Source organism: Chiloscyllium plagiosum, chromosome 24 (assembly GCF_004010195.1).
Source record: "Chiloscyllium plagiosum isolate BGI_BamShark_2017 chromosome 24, ASM401019v2, whole genome shotgun sequence".
NCBI lineage: Eukaryota > Metazoa > Chordata > Chondrichthyes > Orectolobiformes > Hemiscylliidae > Chiloscyllium > Chiloscyllium plagiosum.
The window spans coordinates 43,168,490-43,191,928 of NC_057733.1; the positions used below are offsets into that span (position 1 = coordinate 43,168,490).

General features: G+C 40.1%; 1 protein-coding gene across 1 annotated transcript in view; it reads left to right on the forward strand.

The window, feature by feature from the left end:
- The window catches only part of LOC122562216 (dynein axonemal heavy chain 17-like), a 464,703-nt gene that overhangs the window by 334,397 nt on the left and 106,867 nt on the right, over positions 1 to 23,439 (forward strand). The window contains exons 50-53 of the mRNA XM_043714924.1: positions 6,179 to 6,326; positions 8,529 to 8,620; positions 11,334 to 11,495; positions 16,830 to 16,994. Coding sequence (XP_043570859.1) covers positions 6,179 to 6,326; positions 8,529 to 8,620; positions 11,334 to 11,495; positions 16,830 to 16,994 — 567 coding nt within the window. The remainder of the gene's footprint in view (positions 1 to 6,178; positions 6,327 to 8,528; positions 8,621 to 11,333; positions 11,496 to 16,829; positions 16,995 to 23,439) is intronic.

A 23,439-nucleotide genomic window follows, 5' to 3' on the forward strand; every position in this document is an offset into this window, starting at 1 on the left:
TTTCTGGCGATCCGAAGTTATATACGGATCCTTCATGGTTAGAGCGTAACGTCGCTGGGTAGCGTAAGGAGTACTGAATATTTAAGTGCCTTAAACGCTTCTTCGCCTCGTCGAATGCCTTCCTCTTTCGAACCAGATCCGGGGAAAAGTCCTGAAATAGCATGATCTTGGATCCTTTGTAGATCATAGCTTGGGGGTCTTTTCCGAGATTTCTAGAGGCTTCTAGGAGTATCTGCCTCTCCTTGTAGCTTAGCAGCCGGAACAGGACCGGGCGTGGGCGCTGGTTCGAGCCGGGCCCGCGTATTGCGACCCGGTAGGCCCATTCCATCCTTACCTGGCCTGATCCAACTTGCAGATTTAAAAGCTGTGGCAGCCACTGCTCCAGGAATGCTGAAGCTGGCCTTCCTCTTCCTGTTCGGGAAGGCCCAGCAAACGAATATTTTTTCGACGACCTCGATTATCGAGGTCGTCAATATGATTTTCCAAGGTCCGGACTCGCTGCTCGAGAGTCCGGACCTTATCCACGGCCGATTGAGCGGTATTTTCGGAGGTCGCGGCCTTTAACTCCGCCCCTCCGACTCGGCGTTCAATTTCTTGAATTTCTCGGTCATGCTTCTGCAGCGCGGCCGAGAGCGAGTCCCAACGATTTCTGGATTCTGCAATAAAGGCATCGATCTTCGAGTCAAGCTTGGAAATCATTTCTGCAAGGCTTGTTACTGTTGGTAAGTCCCCCGGGGTGGCTGTGGACGCCTCTGCTGCAGCTGGAGAGGGTGGGGGAGGGGTTCCTGCTTGCTGAGAGCTGCGGGCTCCCTTCCCTTTAGTCATTTTAACTTAGGATTAAATTGTTTAAATGTAATATTACACAACTAATTAAATTACACAACTATTATAAATGATTCGGTGAGCGTGGTAGGGGGTGGGTGACCCACTGTACCCAAGTCTTGGGAGGATCACTATAGACTCAGTCTTGCTGGGTTGCCGCCATCTTGGATCCCACCACTTTTAGCTTGTTAACACGAAGTCGACATGCTCTATCCCTATCGAGGCTCTTATAGTGAGGACGTGAACTGGAGTGAGAGGAAGCAGTAAGCAATTGCCCACCAACAACAGGAACCTGCTTGTCAACTGCCAGGCCAATTCCATAATGTAGAATTGGCAAAGAGCACAGAAGGAGATAGTGAGGACTGTAGATGCTAGAGAAATCAGAGTCGATAAAGTGTGCGCAGGTCAGGCAGCATCTGAGGAGCAAAAGAATCGATGTTTCAGGCATAATCCTTCATCAGGAGCCACAGAGTGAACTGGTGCAGACACCTGTGAGAAGAAACAAGCAACTAGTGTACCAATCGTACATACACCAGACGAGCTAACTCCAATGTAAGAGTACTAATGTCTTCAAACACTGCGCCTTTTCCAAGAGGCTGTGTCAGTTTGTAAGATATGATGGAATTGGAGGTGATTCTATTGGCTCTAAAGATCACAGTGGTCCTGAATTTCTATGCTTTAGTCCCATTTCAGTCATCTACTCAAGACATGTGTGGTATTTTCTAGTCAGCCATATAAACTGGATCAAGATTGGGGCAGATATTGTCTTTGTGAGGGCCAATCAGTGCATCTTCATTGGCAATTACTTGCTACTGAGTATGGTTGTCCACATAGGAAATTCTGTGTCACTGGTCATAGTTCTGTGCTTCCTAGTGTAACTGATGAGCCCAATCCAAGAGTCACATCGCTGATCACACATTTGGCATGTATTTCTGGGCAGTGGAATTGGTCCTTGTACTTGAGATCATTGGCATTCCTTTCTCTCGTTCCATTTCATACTTTCTCTTGCACCCAATGACAAAACGAATTCTCAAAGAATTGTGTCCCTTTATAAAGGTGTTTCCTCCAAGTCAGTTTCTTCTGAATGCGGGTCTCCAATGCATTGAATTCTATGTTGCAGTTCTTGAGGGAAGCTTTAAGGGAATCTTTGAAATGCTTTCTTTGATCTCCTTTCATTTAATTGCCTTCCTTGAGCGCAGCAAAGATTTGTTTTGGCAGTCAGAACTCAGACATCCTAAGCATGTGGCCAGCCCAGTGGAATTGGTTTCAGATGATCATTGCCTCTATGCTGGTATATTCTAGGATACTTATGTTAGTACGCCTGTCCTCCAAGCTAATGCAGAGAATCCATCTTAAACAGCGTTGATGGTACTTCTTAAGAGTCTTGATGTAGCATTGAAACGTAATCCAGGTTTTGGAACCATATAGAAAAGTGAGAAAGATGACTGCCTTTCTCAGAAGGGCCTTGGTATCAGCATAAATGTCACGGTTGTCAAAGATTCTCATCCTTAGGCTTCTGAAGGCAATACTTGCCGATTGAATTTGATGTTGAATCTTTGCATCAAAGTCAGCCTTAGATTAGTGGTAACTTCTCAGGCAGAGAAAATGTCCCATGTTCGGGAAGATTTCTCTGTTGATTTTAATGGAGGGATGACTAGAAACTTGACCTGGACAAGTTGGTAAAGGATTTGAGTCCTGTGGAAGTTAAGGCTGAGACCAATTCTTCAGTAGCTTCCACAGTGGCATTAAGTGATGCTTGAAGATTCTCTCCTGAGAGAGCAGAGATGATATTGTTATCTGTATACTGAAAGTTCACAAGGAAGATCAGTGTTGTTTCATTCTTGGATTTCAACTAACTACAGTTGAAAAGTTTTCCATCCATCTCTGCACTACTGGGAAGTTTGTTCTTGATAAGATGAAGTATGGTGGTGATGAAGATGGAGAAAAGGACGGGTGCGATGACATATTTCTGCTAGACCTCTGCCTTGCCGTCAAAGGACTCTGTCATATTACCATCAGTGAGGACCATCACTGACATCATATCATGAAGGAGATGGAGTATGTTGTTGAATTTCTCTGGATAGCTGGCTTTTGACAGGATCTTCCAAAACACTTTCCAACTGACTGAGTCAAAATGCTTGTTCAGGCCGATGAAGGCAATGTAGAGTGGTTAGTGCTGTTCCTGGTATTTATCTTGGAGTTGCCGAGCATAAAAATCATGTCCATAGTTTCGGAGTTTGTTCAAAAGCAACACTGGCTTTCAGGAAGGATTTTCCCTAAGACTGGTAAAAGATGCCTAGTGAGCATTTGTAAGATGATCTTCCCAGCAACGAGAAGCCAGAAAATCCCTCAAACGTTCCCACAGTCCTCTGTGTCTCCCTTCTTGAAGATGGTGGTGATGGCAGCATCCATGAAATTGGCAGGAATATGTCCTAGATTTTCAAAATCAGTTGATTGAGAAGATGGGTAAACTCTGCTCCTCAAGTTGAAGATCTCCACTGGAATCCCATCTACTTCTGCAGGTTTTCCAGTCTGCATGAGGCTTCAACTTCTTCCAAGCTGGATGGGAGTCCAAGACTATCTTTGATGGACATGCAGGGGATTTTTTCAAACACATTCTTGCCAGCAAATAGATCGCAGTGTAAGTTTTTTGAAGGCATTCTTTTCATCGGAGGCTGATGTTTACTTTGTCTCCCAAAAGAGTTCTATCCCTACATTGCATCAGCTTGAGGCCAAGCTTGTTGGATTGATATTTTGCCTTAGTGGCACTGACGGAACTCTGGGTGTCATGCTTGTCAACTCTTTATAATGAGTTACAACTCTTTAGCTTTCTAAATCCACCATCAGTTCTTGATTTCCCTGGTTCTTCTTTGGACTCTCCTGCCTTTGCTGTTTGATGAATTCTGCTCTTAGCCTCACATCAAACATACAATGAATGATAGCGAGAGCTTCATCAACTGTAAGGGGTTTCCCTCCCTCAGTATCAAATGGATCTGTGATCACTGGCAGTAGATCCTGCAATGTGTACTTGTTATCCTGGGAGCAATCATTGTGTTTGCATGTTCTAGGACCCCCAGATCCTAGAATCTGCTTTTCAATTACTCAGCATAACTACAAGAGTGGATATTTGTTCAGAAGTGTTGCTCACTGAAGAAATGGCAGATGATACCAGTGAGTAACTAAGGACAATTCAACGGAATACTATAATGCAGGCCAGTCGATTATGATCATAACAATTAAAAAGACAGTTGGTCTCTTCAGATTGCAATTTAGATGTCCAAACTGATCAGTGGAGCAATTTAATTTGCATCAGCAAGGGCCGTCAAGAGTAGTTTAATTTTTATTAATTTATGGAATGTACGTGATGGTGGTGAACTGATTTGTTGACCACTGCAGTCCATGTGCTGTAGGTTGACCCACAATTTCATTACAGAAGGCATTCCAAGAATTTGAGCCAGCAATAATGAAGGATCAGTGATATCTTTCTCAATCAAGATGGTGAGCGTCTCTGAGGAAAATCTTTTAGAATTAGAATATAATTTATTGTCTCGTGTACTCAAGTACAGGAGTACAGTAAAACGTTGCAGGTGGGGATGTTGCCATGCCACAAATTATTGACTTATCTGGCATATCATGCTACAACCTCTACCCTTGGTCCCTATGCATTCTCTCCTTTGATTTCTGTTGGCACACGAATCAGTAAGTCTGCCTCCTGTACCTTCTAACAGCTCAGTTACCTTGGTAGATATTTAGCTAGGTTACAGTTGGGAGCATATGCTGATGAGCACTTCACTGTCACATCTCCACACCTGGCAAAGGAAGGAATGCCCAGGTTTGTTACACACAGAAGACTGTCAGAGACCAGGAACTTGCTCAGCCCCAGACAGGAAAGGACTTCATGCTGTCAGCAAATTGTGAATATTTGCAAATGGACATGTAGACTGAGGAGCACCAAACAGGCTTGTTGGGAGCAGAGGATGATCTGTCAGCCAGGTTAGAGGAATACCATAATGCAGTTTGGACCCCTCATTGCCCATTCTCTTAACCTGTCTAAATCTTTCTCCAGCCTCCCACCTTCTCAATATGACCTACCCTTCCACCTATCTTTAAATCATCAACAACCTTAGCCAGAATATCCTTAGTTCCTTTATCTGGATCATTAATGTATAAATATACAAGATTAGTAGCTATTCCACAATGAGTTTACAACCATCTATGTGAATTCCATTTTTTATTCTCATTTTTGTCATGTTTTCTCTGCCTATTACCGTTATTAATTTTAAATGCTCACAATACTTTCCCAGTCGTTATTAAAACAGCAGCAAGTGAAGGACGATTCACTTTAACGATATTTCAGATTACAACAACAATTTTTATTGATTGCTAAAACACTGTCCACACAACTTGGAGGAAGAAAATGTTGCCAGCAATGGCTGCAACATTAGTCAGCTGGTGAGGCAACAACAGGTTTTATCCCTGTATGCATCTGAAGCCATTATAAGAGCAGGATATGCCATCACTGAAAGATAGGTAAGTAGTCCAAAATTGCTCATGGAATGTGCCAGTAAAGCCTTCATTAATCATTCAAGAAGTAAAAAGCATTATCAGTCAAGATTAACTCTGTGCTGCCAAAGTTTATTAGCCAAAGGCTATTAAATGTGTCACTCAAAAGAGTTGTACCGAAATTTTCTTTTTGATTTATTGTGCTGAGGCAAGTTTGTGGAAGCAATATTGCTGGGGTAGTTTGGAGGTTTTTTTTGACTGATCACAGAAAGGCAGAAAATAATATTACCTTGCACAGGTATGGTAATATTCACTGACTCATAGAATCCCTACAGTGTGGAACCAGGCCATTTGGCCCATCAAGTCCACACCAACCACCCTGAAGAGCATCGCACACTGTCCTTACCCTGTCCCTATAACCCTGCATATCCTATGGAGAATCCATTAACCTACACATATCTGGCCACTTGGAGGAAACTGCAGAAACTTTAAGCTTACTTTTAGCTTTTCTTTTGAATGAATTAAATACCATACTATGGTATGGTGATGAAATGTCTGAAAACAAACCTTCCAGCTCAGCAAACAAACTTACATCCAGAACCTCAACCTAATCTACAAATCTTCTCAAACCTCGCTATCCACCATCAGTTTGTCCAATTACAAATATATTAATACCTGCCCGCAGTTTAATCTATTTAACTTTGGGTTAATTCACCATCATTTGTATTGCTTAATTTGTAATTTTATCCAAGAACTAAGTGAGTATATAGGTTTTTTAAAAAGGTCTAAGACCGGTTATCACATTATCACACAGATAATTAGAGTGAAAGTATTTTATAATCTTTTATTTCAGCGTCATTTCTGTGTCTTTGCTGTGAGTTTCCCAGGACAAGATGCACTTCAATCCATCTATAGCAGCATCCTTTCTCAACATTTAACTGGTCGAAATTTTCCATCATCAATGGTAAAATTTCATACACAACTGGTCACTGCAGCTCTTGGTTAGTACATAAAGCTACACACTAAATAAATTCTTATTTCTGCTGCATAGATTTTCTACAATAACCAAAAACATAATTGTTTATGAATTGTTATTTACTTATTATAATTTGTTTTGAGTCTGCTGATGTCTCAGTTTCTTACAAGATCCTGTATGAAAGAAGTCTCATTTTAATGTGCTTTATATCAAACTTGCAGCCACCATATATTTCATAAAAACTGGAATTGTACAAATTTTAGTGATATCCAGAATGGTAATTAAAAGGGAAGGTGATGGTTGAGTGGTATTATTGCTAAACTATTAATCCAGAAACTCAGTTAATGTTCTGTGCATCAGTGATCAGGTTATTGATAAGCAGGTGATGCTTGAAGTATAGTGGAGTTAGCTGTCAACTTTCCTTTCCCAGTCATGTTCTTTAGAATTATGCAGCAACACATTGTGGATAGCTTTTCCTGACTAGCAGTATTCGACCTGAGCATAGCTAGGATTTAAATATGGTGCTAGTGTCATGAATCCCAGAAGCCACTTGTAGTTGTGAATAATTCTGCCATTAGAATAGAATAACCTTTATTGTCACATATACACCAGTATAAGAGTACAGGAGTACAGTGATTTTATAATGGCTGCCTCTAATGGCACCATCTTAGGTACAAATACCTAGGTTCAAATTTTGGACCCGAAAGCAGAATAAAAGGAAAAGTAGTCGCATTACTTACAGTGTGAAAAATAAATTAGAAGTAAGATAGTTATAACATAGTTAGAGGATTGACATTACAGTCCAGTAAACAATTTCAGATTGATATAACATTACAAGGGCATTTTCAGAGCTCAGCAAGCACATGGTCTGACCACCAGTGCCAGGCACACTCCATTCCAATGACAGTCACACTCCATTCTAAGCCTCCAGTCCGCTCCGCCAGACAATCAGCTGTGCCAGGACTCGCCTTTCCTCTTGCAGATCTCCAAGTCTCATTTCCCCTTGCACTGCTCCAGGGCTCATTCCCCTCATGCTTCTCCAAGGCACACTTCCTCTTGCGCTACTCTGAGACACACTTCTGCTCACGCTGCTCCAGGGCTCGCTCCCCTTGCACTGGTCTGGGACATTCTTCTCTTCACTGCTCAAGAACATGCTTCCCTGTGTACTGGTCCAGGACATACTTCCCCTCACACTCTCTGGGGACCACTTCACTGAACACTGCTCCAGGACTGCTAAAATAGGAGAAAAAAAAGGAAAGAAAGAAAAAGGCAGAGCAGAGCAAAGGAGCATGCTACTCTCCTGCCATCTTGCCAGAACTGAACTAGAGAACTCAAGATAGAATGAGAGCAGTACCAAAGGGATGTGGTGCATACATAATGAGGTGAAAAGCACAGAATTGTGTGAGAAAACTCACAGGAGTTCAAGGAGAAAAATACTCCATGAAATTTGCCGAAATCAATGCAGCCAAGGTTTGGTAAAATGCAGCCTGTAGTTCCACTCCAGAGAGCTTATAAATGCTTGGAGCTGTCAATCAAACTGAAATGGCAGGTACCCTGCTTTGATCAGTTATGCACTATCAACTCGGTCATGGCAGACATCAGGCTTATTTTAAAATCCCAATGTTTTAATTAAATAATAATTATCGCATAACCCTTACAATTTTTAATAAAAGACAAGGGGCTAGAGAAAGTAAAATAAAGACTAATTTCCTCATTCTATAACAGTTTACCAGTATACAGGTCTTAATTCCCTTTCTTTTCCTTTTTGACATTAGTTCCCTTATATGCTGGAAATCTGAAATTAAATAGAAAATGCTGGGGATCTCAGTAGGTCTGGCAACATCTGGGAGAAACAGAGTTAATGTTAAGTCACATTCTGGGGAGGAGTCATATAGGACTTGAAACAACAGCTCTGCTTCTCTCTCCATAGGTGTTGCTAGACTGACTGAGTTTCCCCAGCATTTTTTATTTCCTACTTCTCTACAATTCATCTGTAACATCTGGATTTTAAAGCCCTCTGCTGATGTATGGTGTCATTTAGGACTTTTCTGTGCTGTACTGTTCTGTGTTCTATCTGTGTTTAAAACACTGATCGCATTTCCCCATGGAATTGCCAAGTTTTTGCTGAAGTAGATATTTGTTAATCAGAAATTTTATTTTAGACTTTTAAAGTGCAACATTAAGATGTTTCATGTTCCATTTTGCCAAATTATTTTTTAATCAACAGCCTTGCACCAGAGAATTGCATCATTTTATCTACCAACCGCTATTAAATTTCATTACATATTCAACTTGAGAGATCTTTCTAACATATTTCAGGTACAGTAAATTTCTTTATCCATTTATGTTAAGTTTGTAATTAAATGCAAGAGAAAACTTTACAGTGACTTCCAAATGAACTGTTATAGCAATAGATTCAAGACGCTTCCGCTTTGGTTGCGAATAGTGACCTGGTACTAACTGTGTTTAAAGTTATAATGTTGTAATGTCATTTAGAATGGAAATTTAAATTGTTTCCATGTAATGATATAAGCCTCAATTCCACTTCCTGCCGTTTCACATAAACTTTGATGCCCTTATAATTTAAAAATTGTCATCTCAGTCTTGAATATATTTAGCAACTCAGCCTCATTAACTGTCCACAACAAAGAATTCTACAAATTCACCACTCTATAAAAGAAGAAATTCTTCCTCCTCTCTGTTTAAATGTGCAATCTCTAAACTTGAGATTATGATATCCAGTCATAGACTTTCCACAAAGGGAACTAATCTTACCACATCTATTCTGTCAAGTCACTTAAAAATCTTGTATGTTTTAATAAGGTCACCTCTCTTTCTTCTAAATTCCAATGATAAAGGCCCAACCTATTTATCTTCTCCTCATAAGACAAACCTTCCATACCTGGTGTTAGCCCAGTGAATCTTCTCTTGTCTGCCCCCAATGCCAGTATATCTCCCTTAGATAAGGGACTAAAAACTGTCCATAGTATTCCAGCTGTGGTCTGACTAGTACCTTGGTAGAGTTTGACAATTCCTCCCTATTTTTATACTGCAAACTTTTGAATTAAAGGCCAATATTCCATGAAATAATTATAATAATATTCAATTTACCTTCACTATGGTTCACTCTTTCCCCCTATCATCATTTGAGGTCCATAAATGGCCAAAATATGAATACCTCATTCCATGACAGGTTTAACAGTGTAGGTCATTTTTCAACTTGGAAGAGGTCCCTGTGTCAAAGGCACGCATCACCTTTGGACATTGGCGAGACCCAGATCCTAACCTAATTTCATTTAACCCTGAGCCTACAGAAGCCCTCACTACATACCTGTTGTCTAGGTCCTCCATGATCCTGAAACTCTGGAGTGGTAGTCGTTGACAACAGCCATGACTCTCTCAGCAGCATTGCTAAGTGTAAGAACTGCCAACTTCTGATTGGGTTGATGCTGGTACAATATGTTTAGATCCATCTTTATCCTTGTATTCTGAATCTTGATTCATGGGTTTCCCTGGCTGTTTGACACAGGTTGAACAAGGTGAGAGAACAACAGTATCAGATGGCATTGAGTAATCAATAGGCTGGAAAATCTTTAAATACTGAGATCTGACAATTACGTTTTTGCACATAGTTTTGCTCACAGGATTTGTTCTTAGAATGTACTTCCTCTGCTTTGAAGTGATTTTACAGGTTTAGGAGGCTATTTATTTATTTTTTTGCTTTGACTTAAATTTCCTAGCTATCAACTTTCTCAAACACATGGCATTGAGCAGTTCTTTACCATGAACCACTAATGTGGATCAGTAGAATTAGTGCCATAAGCTTCACAAGTAACAGAAGTGATATCTTCAAGAATACCAGCAACCTCTTTGCAATAACTGCTTGCTCTACACAACTGAAGTCTCTCAACCCTGGGGCTATTCTTGCGCTCACTTTAATGTATTCACATCCTTCCTAGAGTGTTGTATGAAGTAGTCCAACTGAGGTCAAACTAGCATCTTATTCAGATTCAGCTTAGCCTCCTTACTCTGGTACTCTATTCCTCTATTAATGATAGCTAAAATACTGTACACTTTCTTAACTTTAATGACTTATGCACATATTGACCCAAGTCCCTCTGCTCCTGCACATCCTCTAGAATAGCACGCTTTGTTTTCTTTGCACCAAAACATATATCACTTCGCACTGTTCTGCATTGAACTTCATCTACCAACTCTTTGCACTCCACTCTTGTACAAATGTCATTTTGGCATTCTACACTGCCCTCCTTGCAGTTTACAACGCCCACAAGTGTTGCATCTTCCACAAACCTGAAATTTGCCTCCTGAACTCTGAGGTATAGATACATTTCAACAAGGTTCAAAGATCGTGGTTGGTTTCCTTTATTTCTGTATTTTATTTCCAGGTTCTGTACCTCGGTACTTTATACCTAAGATGGCACCAAGTGGGGTGACATTGTCAACATTTCACTGTACTCCTGTCCTTTGTACTTCAGTACATAATGACAATAAAGGATATTCTAAAGATCATATTCTAAAGGTAGACACTGGCAAGAAATATTTCTGCCTATTCTGGCTCACTGTGTGAATTACTTAGTCAATACCCAATTTAATTAAGTGCATTGGAAATTGGCATCTTTGCAATAGCTTGGGGTTAGGTCACCCATTTTATTCATTTTACCTTCCCCCAGAACAAATGACACATGTGTGGGGAATTCCCCATTGTGTGCCGTGGCCAGTCAACAATACACTTTGTATCATTGGCCTTCTATTGTGTATCAGCTGAAAGAATTGCAATGTAAACCTCCTTGCAGCCACCTTCTTAAACATTGATTGAACCTACTAAATATCAGTACAGATTATTTTTCAAAGCATTGTCTATCAGACAATAGGTACTGTCAAGAGCTACAACTAAATGAGCCTGCATATCTGCAACCTCAATGCTGTCATAAACTGCAATCCTTTAAAACTATAACAGTGCATTGCTGTTATGTTGATATGCTTATATTTTTATTAAACTGTTCAACTGCAGGGCTTTCTCTTTGCAACAACTGAATGTGCAAAAAATGCTCAAGATTTAGTCCGACTCCTATTACATGAAGCTTCCCGAGTCTATGGTGATAAATTAGTTGATGAACATGACACAGAAAACTTTCCAAGACATCAGAATAACATCTGTCAAAAATTCTTCCAGGTAAATAGGAAGCATTATAGGAATTGCAAAATTATTATTTAATTTTCTTGTTCAAATGTTTACAATATAAACTACAGCTTCTTTATTAGCATTTAGACTATTTTGTATGACACTTAGCTCACTCCTGTTGTTTCTCATTATATTACTTCTTAGGCAGCATCCTTGTCCTTAATGCCTGTCCCTTGAATCAGTACAAAAATACTTTACAGCTTTTACCAAACCAAGAGTGTACAAGTAACTATTAAAAAACAACAAATACTAAATTGTTAAAACAAACTTAGAAACCAAACTATTGGGATGTTTATCTTCATATCCTCAATTATTCCTCTTCACTAATGATAAATAATCGAGGGTTCAAATTCCAATTCAGATTCTTGAATCTGAACTGATAGTTCAGTGAAACATTGATAATTTTATTTAAGTCTTTCATGAATTGAGGATTTGCTGGCAAGGCCACCATTTGTTGCCCATTCTAAGTGCCCTATAAGAGGTGGTGACGAGCCACTCTCCTGAACTATTACAGTCCATCTGGTTTAGGTACAATGACAGTGTTTTTAGGTACATTGACCAAGTGTGAAGATGCTGCTCTTTTAACAAGGTTATGTTATCTTTGTTTTTTTCCCAAGAGGGGTTATAAAAGGCAGACGTTTTGATTCGTCTGGAATTAGTCCATTTTGAAAATGGCTAACTGATACTGCCTAAGGCAACAGTCAAAGAAACAGCTTTTAGATTTTTTAAAAAGTACTTGTACAATGAAAGGGAGTGGCCAGTTCTTCCAGACCAGGGATTTTTCTCGTTTGGTTTAGTTTTAGCAGGGGACCTAAAGAAAGAGCTGCAATGGTTCCATGCTTCGGCAAATGATCCCTGGTTGATCCTCCCTCCCTCTCTTACATCTCTCCTATATGAATCTATGTTTAATCTTTATCTTTTTTTTCCAAGGAATTTGTTTATGGGGATGTTGCAGAAAATTGGACCAGCTCCTTTGTTAAGTTGTCGATTGGGTTTTCAAACCATTGTTAGTCTAAATTTTGTTTTCTTTTGTTAGTGTTTCATTCAGTGGTGTGTAAATAAATTCTGTTTTACTTGAAGTCAAGTGGTTTGACCAGCTGCATCACGCTTGGGATATCCACCTTACATCTGCCTAAAACAACTAGGGAAGTTCGGGTTTGGGCTACCTTCTTAAAATGTTTTAAGGGGGTCTGGCCTGGTCCATCACACCAAGTAGAGGGGTAGAGTTTTCCCACACTTTGTTCAACCACAACAGGATTTTCAAGATAATGTGCTTGCCAACTCAATCAATTTTTAGTGGTTTAAACACTGTGACTGTAAAAGACACAAGGAAAAGTTCACTTGTCAGTTTTTAAAAGAGTGTATGATTGATCTGTTGAAGTGTTTCAGACTAGTCTCAAAAATATTTTCAGTTCTACATCAAAGCAATTTAAGGAAGTTGATGAATGATTGATATATTTGCTTCCCGAAACAATAGTATTGGATTGATTGTTAATTCACTGCCTGAGGCATGTGGATGTTCAACCAGCCGACAGGTGAGAAGCTGTAGGAAGAATGGATTATATATAAATATGTGTGTGTGTGTTTTTTTTATAGAGAGGCAGAAACAGAGAGACAGAGAGTGAGAAAGATGGGTTACCCAGGTCTCTGCTTCCTCTGCATTTCCACTTTTGATCTTTGACCTGGAGAAAAGCAGTTACTTAAAACACAAGGGGGTTAGTTAGTTCATCCCATAAATGCTTACCAACTAAACAATTTCTCAAACATGATCCTGGCAGGTCCATGATTTATGCATATTTGGATTAAAGTTAGAGGAGTTTCCTTCTCTGTCAGAGTATATTATCCAAAGCAATTCCATCTACCAGCTTCTTCCGCACCCAGTTGAATGCACAAATGATTGTCTGCATGATAAAATAGTTGAGTTAATTCACATTCCTCTGAGATGATTGTCTTTGGTAGGGTGTTGAGACAGACTAACTCCATGTTTTATAATTTTGGAATTTGTGGGGTACAGTTATGCAGTTAGTAGTATTATGCACTTCTCATTCAGAGTGCTTTAAACTACTATAATCACATGAAGTATTTTTGTCATATTCTAACCAAATAGATCGTTTGTTTTGACTTTTATGACAATATATGGTTTTTATTATATTAACTTAGTTTTGTTTTGTCAAACAATGTCATCACAGTTTCATATTCTTCTGTTGAGAAGTCCACATTTAACTGATTTGGAGATGCCGGTGTTGGACGGGGGTGTACAAAATTAAAAATCACACAACACCAGGTTATAGTCCAACAGGTTTAATTGGAAGCACTAACTTTCAGAGTGCTGTTCCTTTATCAGGTGGTTGTGGAGTACATGATTGTAAGATACAGAATTTATAGCAAAAGTTTACAGTGTGATGTAACTGAAATTATACATTGAAAAATAACCTGATTGTTTGTTAAGTCTCTCATCTGTTAGAATGACCATGTTAGTTTCGCTTCCTTCATATGTAGACCACAAAACTTTTTTTAAGAAGTTACATTCTCAAGTGAACTTTAACAATTGTTGTCAGCCCAGATAATGTATTGAAGGTGTTAGGCCCCTTGTGTGCTGCTGTCTGTGCCATAATATTTAGACTGATTCTAATCCAAAAAAATGAATTAACAGAATCTTACATGGATTCATGCAGTTTTTGAGCAAAGTACGATGTAACTCTGCAAGTACAAATTTAATGTGTGTGTGTGTTGGGGGGATGCGTGTTGTAAGTGTCTGTGAGAGTGTGTGTGTAGGGCAATGGGATCACCTGCATTGTGTGACACGAACCCAAGGTCCCAGTTGAGGTCATTCCTATGGGTACCAAACTTAGCTATCAGACTCCGTTCGGTCACTTTTCACTGTTGCCTGTCCCAAAGTCTGCCTTGGAGGATAATCACCCGAAGGTCCGAGGTCGAATGTCCTGGACTGTTGAAGTATTCTCCAACTTGGAGGGAACACTACTATCTGTTGATTGTTGTGCAGTGCCGATTCATCCGTTGCCGTAGCCTCTGCTTGGTTTCACCAATGTACCATGCCTTAGGGCATCCTTGCCTGCAGTGTTTGAGATAGCCAACGTTGGTTGAGTCACATGAGTATCTGCCACATACATGGTGGGAGGTGTCCCCACGCGTAATGAAGGTATCCATGGCCACACTCTGACACATCTTGCAGTGTCTACCATCATAACACACAGTAGTGTTCCCTCCAAGTTGGAGAACAGTTCAGCGGTCCGGGACATTTGACCTTGGACCTTCGGGTAACCATCCTCCAAGGAAGACTTCAGGACAGGCAACAGTGAAAAGTGACCGAGTGGAGTCTGATAGCTAAGTTTGGTACCCATAGGAATGGCCTCAACCGGGACCTTGAGCTCATGTCACACAATGCAGGTGACCCCATTGCACGAGAGGAGGAGAAAGTGAGGACTGCAGATGCTGGAGATCAAAGTTGAAACTTTATTGCTGGAACAGCACAGCAGGTCAGGCAGCATCCAGGGAACAGGAGTTTCAGGCACAGGCCCTGCACTATATACACAAACAGACACTCCTACACACAAACACACACACACACACAAACATGCACACATTCACATATGCGTTTGTGGGGTGAATTTGTACTTGTAGAGTTACATTGTACTTTGCTGAAAAACTGCATGAATCCATGTAAGATTCTGTTAATTCATTTTTTAGATTAGAATCAGTCTAAACATTATGGTACAGACAGCAGCACACAAGGGGCCGAATACTTTCAATACATTATCTGGGCTGACATTATTTGTTAAAGTTCACTTGAGAATGTAACTTTTTTTTTAAAAAAGGTTTCGCGATTTACATATGAAAGAAGTGAAACAAACATGATCATTCTAACAGATGAGAGACTTAACAAACAATCAAGGTATTTTTAATGTATAATTTCAGTTACATCACACTGTAAACTTTTGCTATAAATTCTGTGTCTTACAATCATGTACTCCACTACCACCTCATGAAGGAGCAGTGCTCTGAAAGCTAGTGCTTCCAATTAAACCTGTTGGACTATAACTGAGTGTGACATTAAGGTGCCCAGAGGGTGATAAGTGCCTGGAATGCATTGCCAACAGAGGTAGTAGAGGCAGTCACGGTAGATTCGTTTAAGGTGCATCTGGACAGATGTATGAGTAGGTGGGGAGCAGAGGGATCCTTAGGAGTTGGATGATAGGTTTAGACAGTGGATTTGGATCAGCACAGGCTTGGAGGGCCGAAGGACCTGTTCCTGAGCTGTACATTTTCCTTGTTCTTTATTCTTTGTACCCTAGCAAAACTGGAGTTAGTGGCAATTGGGGGAAAACCTTTACTGGTTGGAGTTATTCCTGTCACAAAGGAAGCTGGGTGTAATTATTGGAACTCGGTTATCTCAGCTACTGGATACCTCTGGAGGAGTTATTCTTGGCATCATCACAGGCCTAATCATCTTTAGCTGCTTTCCTCCATCATTAAAATCAAAAGTGGAGATGTTCGCATTAATGTTCATCATTCATAACTCCTCAGATTCTGAACCAGTCTATGCCTAACAGCAGCAAGACTGGGACACCATTCAGCTTTGGGCTGAGAAGTGGCAAGTAACAGTCACAGCACACTAGTGCCAGGAATTGATGATTGCCAACAAAGGAGAATCCAATCATCATTCCATTCAATATTGTAACCCTCAACTAATCCCCCACAATCAACATTCCATGTTGACCACTGACCAAAAATTGAACTGGACAAGCCATATATATACAGTGGCTACAAGAGCAGGGCAGAGTCTAGAAATTCTGTGGTGAGTAACTGATCTCCTGACTCTCCAAAATGTGTCCACCATTTACAAAGCACACAATACATACTTGCGACAGAACAACCTGCTTGATTGGCAACAAATCCACAAATATTCACTGCCTCCTCCACAGATGAGGAGACACACTGCGGAAATTCCCAAATGCTCCAAACTCATGGCCACTATCATCTAGAGGGACAAGGGCATCAGATACATTGGAACACTAGCACTTGCAAACCCTCCTCCATATTGCATACCATTTGACCTGGAAATATTTCTTCAGTGTCATTTGGTCAAAATCCCAGAATACTTCTCGAATGGCATAATGGGTCAATGTACAACAAAAGATTGCAGATAAACTTCAAAATCTTCATCTTTTCCAAAGTATATTTCATTTGAATGTGGCAAAGTAAGTATTCGTACATGCTAGGCACTGATGTGTTTTATTCTCCAATTTCAACTTATTTTCTTACCCTATACAACTTTATACTGTAATTTTATTTTTGTGTGGGCAGGATATGGATGAATCTGCTCTTTTTCAAAAACCCAATATCTTTTGCCATTTTGCTTCCGGTATTGGAGAACCAAAATATTTACCTGTGAAGAATTGGAATTCTTTGAACAAAATATTAGGGGAAGCTCTGGACGGCTACAATGAAATCAATGCTGTCATGAACTTGGTAAGTATATTGAAAGAAAACCATTGAAGTGAAAAATAAAATTATTTTTGGATTTAATAGTTAATGACTGTAACACCCTAAAACTTCCAAACATAACTACAAAGAGAAAAGAATAGAAATAAACTAGTGCTATTGACAGAACATCTGCCAAGACATTGATTCAGGAGGAAGCATCACCTGACAATGAACTAAGGGTCTATCTTTGGACAGAGCACAAATGACAAACATAAGACATATAAGATACAGGTGTTGTTCCTGATTCTATATTATACAAGCTTTGATTTGGGATATTAATGCCAGAATTCTTACTCTTCTATAAATGGTAATCCTGGGCATCAGCAATATCTTGCATTCTTAAAGCTTGCATTTAATATTGTTAATGTGGTCATTGAGAAATTATTTTAATCTTAATTTTAAAAGCCCTAATCTTGCTAGCTACTTTTTTATTAAAGGGAGGAAGAGGAAAGGATTCCTGAAGAAGGGCTTATGCCCGAAACGTCGATTCTCCTGTTCCCTGGATGCTGCCTGACCTGCTGCGCTTTTCCAGCAACACATTCCCAACTTTTTTATTAAAACCAACCTGTTCAGGCTCACTTTCAGCTCAGATGGGACATGAACCAAGATCTTCTGGTCCCAAGGGTCGGACACTACCAATGCACCTCTACAGCCTCTTACATATTTTTCCTGATTAACCTATTCATTGATGTTATGAAACACTTTTTTAATTTCATAGGTTAGCGCAACATTGAGGGCCAAAGGACCTGTACTGCACTGTAACGTTGTTTGTACCTCTGGAGCAGGTGGGACTTAAATCCTTGTGTAACTGCACTTGAAACACTGTGCACAGTTCTGGCAATTGATTGTTTGATTTATTGTCACGTTTACCGAAGTACAGTGAAAAGCTTTGTTTATGAGCAATACAAGCAGATCATCATAAGCAAGGATGTACAGATCAAAAAGAATCAGACAGACACGTACATGTTACATTGCACAGGGTGTGCGCTAGATGAGATCAATATTAGCAAGATCAGTGTTATTTGAGGCAACACTGTCTATTCATTGGTCTAATAATGGCAGGGAAGAAGCTGTTCTTGAACCTTCTGGTGCATGTGTTCTGGCTTCTGCATTTTCTGCCTGATGGAAGAGATTGCAGGAGAGCATTAGCAGGGCGATGGATCTTTAGTGATGTTGGCAGCCTTTGGTTTCTGTGATGGTGTGGGCTGTGCACACCACCTTCTGTAGTTCCTTGTGCTCCTGGACAAAGCAGTTGCTACACCAGACTGTTATGCACCTGGACAGTATCCTTTCAATGGTGCATCTATAGAAGTTGGTGAGGGTTCTTATGAACATGCCAATTTTCCTGAGCCACCTGAGGAAGAAAAGGTATTGTTGTGCCTTCTTCACCATCGCAGCTACATGGGAAATCCAGGACAGATCGTTGGTTACTGTTACTCCGAGAAACTTTGACACTCACCACCCTCTCAAACGCTGCTCTGTTGATGTAGATGAAGGCATGTCCTCCTCCTTTCTTCCTGAAGTCAATGATCAGTTCTTTAGTTTTGCCCATGTTGAGAAAGAGATTGTCCTCATTGCACCATGCTGCAAACTCTCTATCTCCCTTCTGTATTTTGACTCATCGTTGTTAGATATCCATCCTGTTATGGTGGTTTCATCAGCAAACTTGTTAATGGCATTCACTTAGAATTTGGCAACACAGTCATGGGTGTACAGGGAGTAGAGTAGGAGGCTACGGACACATCCTTGGGGGACATTAGTGTTGTGTTATTTTTGAGGAGTTGCAGTTATCTACCTTCACTAATTGTGGTCTGTGGGTCAGAAAGCTAAGTATCCAATTGTAAAGGGTGGAGCTGAGACCAAGATCATGGAGTTTTGAGTCAGTCTAGATGGGATAATTGTTTTGAAGGTGGAGCTGTACTCAATGAGCTGGAATCTGACGTAAGTGTGTTTCTTGTCCAGATGTTCCAGGGATGAATGCAGGGCTAGGGATATGACATCTGCTGTGGAGCTATTACATTGGTAAGCAAATTGTAGGGTGTGGGCCATGACCAGCCTCTTGAAGCATTTTATAATTATTGAGGTCAGAGCCACTGGGCTGTTGTCATTAAGGCACATTGCATGTGTTTTTTTTAGGTATGGGTCTTCTTGACATAGGTGGGGACTTTGGCTTGTAGAGAGGAAGAGTTGGTGAATACCTCTGCCAGTTGGTCCATACAGGATCTGAGTGGTCTGCTGGGGACACTGTCCAGGCCCATCAATTTCCTTGGGTTGACTCCCAAGAAGACTGCCCACTCCATAACACCTCATATATCCGGCATTTTCAACTTTGACTCATGGAACTTCTTTTAGTCCCAGAAATCAATTACACTCCTTGGCAATGCTAGAACTCCTGTGAGATGGGATTACTAAATTAGTGATGGGTATCTGTCCTGCCAAATCTTAAGGTGATGGGGCTGAAACTTTGCACCTGTTCAATTCTGCCACAATTTTATAAGTGGAATATGTTTTGGAGGGACACAGAATTTTGGATGGACTATTCTCCAAGCTCTCTACTCACTGAGGTAAGCTATGAGGTAATTCCAGTGAAATATATAAAATATCACAAGTGCTTAACAGGACACTTGCTGAAAGGTTACATCACCTGATTGAAGAATCTATAAACTCGGGGTCATAAAATCAAGATAAGATAGTCATTTCAGGGATGAGAATTGTGAAGTCTTGGAATTCTTAATTAGAATTCATTCATGGACTCCATCAACAAACACGTAGACTTTGACTCAATATACCAGCCACTACAAAAAACAACTGGAACTGGCAACCAGAAACAGCAGAAATTCCAGAAGGCACAATACAGCAGCGCTTCACAGGAGGTTCCAAAGCATTGAAGATGTCACCCAAATAGGGGACAAAATGTCTGCAAATCAACTTCCCAGCTCGGCAAACATACCCACAACTATGGGAAGCAACACCCCAGCTATAAATCTTTACACAAACCTTAAGTGTTTCAGTATATCCAAGTCAAAGATCGTTACTACCAGTTCCCAAATGTGCTCCCATTTTGTTATGACCTGATGCTAAACCAGGTTTACAAAATTCTTAAGGTTCATAAAGAGACCTCAAATTATAAAGTTTCTGGATGAGGAGGATGAATTGGCTCCCTTTCTTCATTACTTGTCCCCTGAGTTGATTGCAACAATGTTAATTTACAAAGAATTTCCTCACTTATGTATATTCTATCTTTCTTCCAGACCAAATGAATTTATGTTTTAAGAGAAATCAATTTAACCAGTCCTTTGTAAATTCCAAAAGAGTGAATTTATGAGTTACTAAATATTAACAGAACTCACCTACAGACAGAACTGAAGCAAAAGAAACGATATTTGGATTAGTATCTACTGATCACTCATAAGGCATTGATAATGGATTGAACTGTCAATTTTGGGATCCTTGGCTTTTCAAATTAGTTGAAATGGCTTTGACCTGTTACATTTTTACAGCAGCTGACTGGCAGCACTCAGAGGGAGAAGGTCCTCCTTCTTTTTGACTGGCATGATGATTAGCTGGCTTTCAACACCCAGAGGATGGAAGGTCCTTTATCTTCAATTAAGGGTAATCAGTGGATCATCCCTCAACTGTAACTTTCACAGGAGACTCGTGCTCGAACCCAAGCAATTATAGATGAGCACCTCAACAAATAGCGCACATAAGCCTTTCAGCTCACAAACGTAGTCAAGTAGGTTTGAACAAGCTTTAACTTCTGTTTTTGAGTATTCTTGAAAAGGGAAGACCCAAAACATGTCACTTGCTTGAACTGGTGCCTTCTTTCCCAACTAAGAAAGCTCCCAGGAGATTACTATTCAATTTGCAGTGCATTTCTTCCTTTTAAGATTTTCCTTTAAAGTTTCCTTGGCACCTCATCAGTTAGAATATTCCAGGCCCTCTCTCCAGATAGCCATAAAATTTATATCCACAGTCATTGTGACTGAATTAGTCATATTTTATAAAAAAAACACATGTTGGGACTAAAGTTTCATTGTCCATATGCTATGGACCAAGCCAGATGTCCTCAAAATATTTCGTTAAGAATCACACAACACCAGGTTATAGTCCAACAGGTTTAATTGGAAGCACACGAGCTTTCGGAGCGACGCTCCTTCATCAGGTGATTGTCTGACAATCACCTGATGAAGGAGCGTCACTCCGAAAGCTAGTGTGCTTCCAATTAAACCTGTCGGACTATAACCTGGTGTTGTGTGATTTTTAACTTTGTACACCCCAGTCCAACACCGACATCTCCGAATCAAAATATTTCAAGAGAGTAGCCCGGATTCAAAACTTATGAGTTGTTTTAAGCAAGTGTATAGTGGATTTTCCAGGAGTGATGCAGCTGACCCAACCACATGGTTTTAAACAAAAGAGTTTATTTGCAAAATTACCAAATGAAACACAAACAAAAGAGAACAGAATACAGAATAACTCAATCTATCTGAAAATCCAACAGATTATTCCAACTGTTCCAAATATTTCTAACAACCCCCATAAACACCCCGTGGCAAAAAAGGTAAAATCAAACACAGGGCACAGGGTTTTACAGGAGAGAGGAAGATGTCAGAGAGATTCAGCATGGAACACTATTTTCCATGTAGTTGTTTCTTGGACCAGCAGTCTCAAAACTGACTGACTGCTTTCAGTGAACAGACAGACTGCTAAAACCAAACCAAACCAGAGTAAAGCTGAGCTGGTAGAATTGTACAAATTGTACAAATCCTCTTTCATTGTACAAATGTTTTGCTTTTGCTTGAGGCAGTATCTATTGCTATAACCAAATTGGCCCTAAATCCCTTCAAACCTAGACATTTGAAAACCCAAGTCTTTACAACTTCCTGGAAAAGTAAACCAAGGACAACACAACCTTGTTAAATGAGCAGCATCATCACCCCCCCACCCCCTTAAAAATAAACGAACCATCAATATCCAAAGATGACTTCATTTTAAAACCCCTTAATCTTAAATTGTTAGTACACTGGATGTAAATTTGCTTGCTGAGCTGGAAGGTTCATTTTCAGAAGTTTTATCACCATGCTAGGTAACATTACCAGTGGCCGTTTGGTGAAGCACTGTTTCTATGACCCTCTTTCTACTTATGTATTTAGGTTCCTTGGGTTGGTGATGTTGTTTCCTGTTGTGATGTCATTTCCTGTGGTGGTGACATTTCTTGTTCTTTTTCTCAGAGGGTGGTAGTTAGGATCCAAGTCAATGTGTTTATTGATAGAGTTCCAGTTGGAATGCCATGCTTCGAGGAATTCACATGTGTGTCTCTGTTTGACTTGTCCAGAATGGATGTGTTGTCCCAGTCAAAGTGGTGCCCTTCCTCATCTGCATGTAAGGATATTCATGATAGTGGGTCATATCTTTTTGAGGCTAGTTAATGTTCATGTATCCTGGTAGCTAGCTTTCTGCCTGTTTGTCCAATGTAGTGTTTGTTACAGTTCTTGCAATGTATTTTATAAATGAAGTTCATTTTGCTTCTTGTCTGCATACGGTCTTTTAAGTTCATTAGCTGCTGTTTTAGTGTGTTGGTGGGTTTGTGGGCTACTGTGATGCCAAGAGGTCTGAGTAGTCTGGCAGTCATTTACAGGATGTCTTTGATGTAGAGGAAAGTGGCTAGGGTTTCTGGACATGTTTTGTCTGCTTGTTGCTTAGAAATCAGCAGACTGTGTTCATTATGTACCTGTTCTTTGAGTACGCTTTATAGGTGATTTTCCTCTGCTCTTCGTAGTTCCTCTGTGCTGCAGTTTGTGGTGACTCATTGAAATAATATTCTAATGCAGCTTCATTTGTGGTGTTGGGACGACTGTTTCTGTAGTTCAGTATTTGGTCCGTATGTGTTGTTTTCCTGTAGACGCTGGTTTGAAGTTCTCCATTGGTTGTTCACTGTACTGTAGCATCGAGGAATGGCAGTTTGTCATTGTTTTCTTCCTCCTCCATAAATTTTATGCCAGTAAAGATATTATTGATGGTCTTGAAGGTTTCATTTAATTGATTGCATACAACACAACACCCATATACATTGCATTAACAATAAGCATGCAAACATGCACTACTATACTGTTTCAGTCTGTTTTACTCCTGCCAGTGAACACCTCCATTTCTCATTCATGTCTGGACAATGAATCAGCAATCACATTTTCTCATCCTGCCACATGAATAATTTTCAAATTGAATAGCTGTAACAACAAGCTCCGTCTGAACAGTGTGGAATTTTTGGTCCTTAAATTTCTCCATAAACTTCAATGGGTTATCATCAGTGTATATGATTGCCTCAGATACATTGCTGGTAACATAAACATTGAAATGTGGTGACACCAACACCAAGCTGAAAGTCTCCTTCTCGACTGTCGAATATATCTGCTGATGAACATTTAAT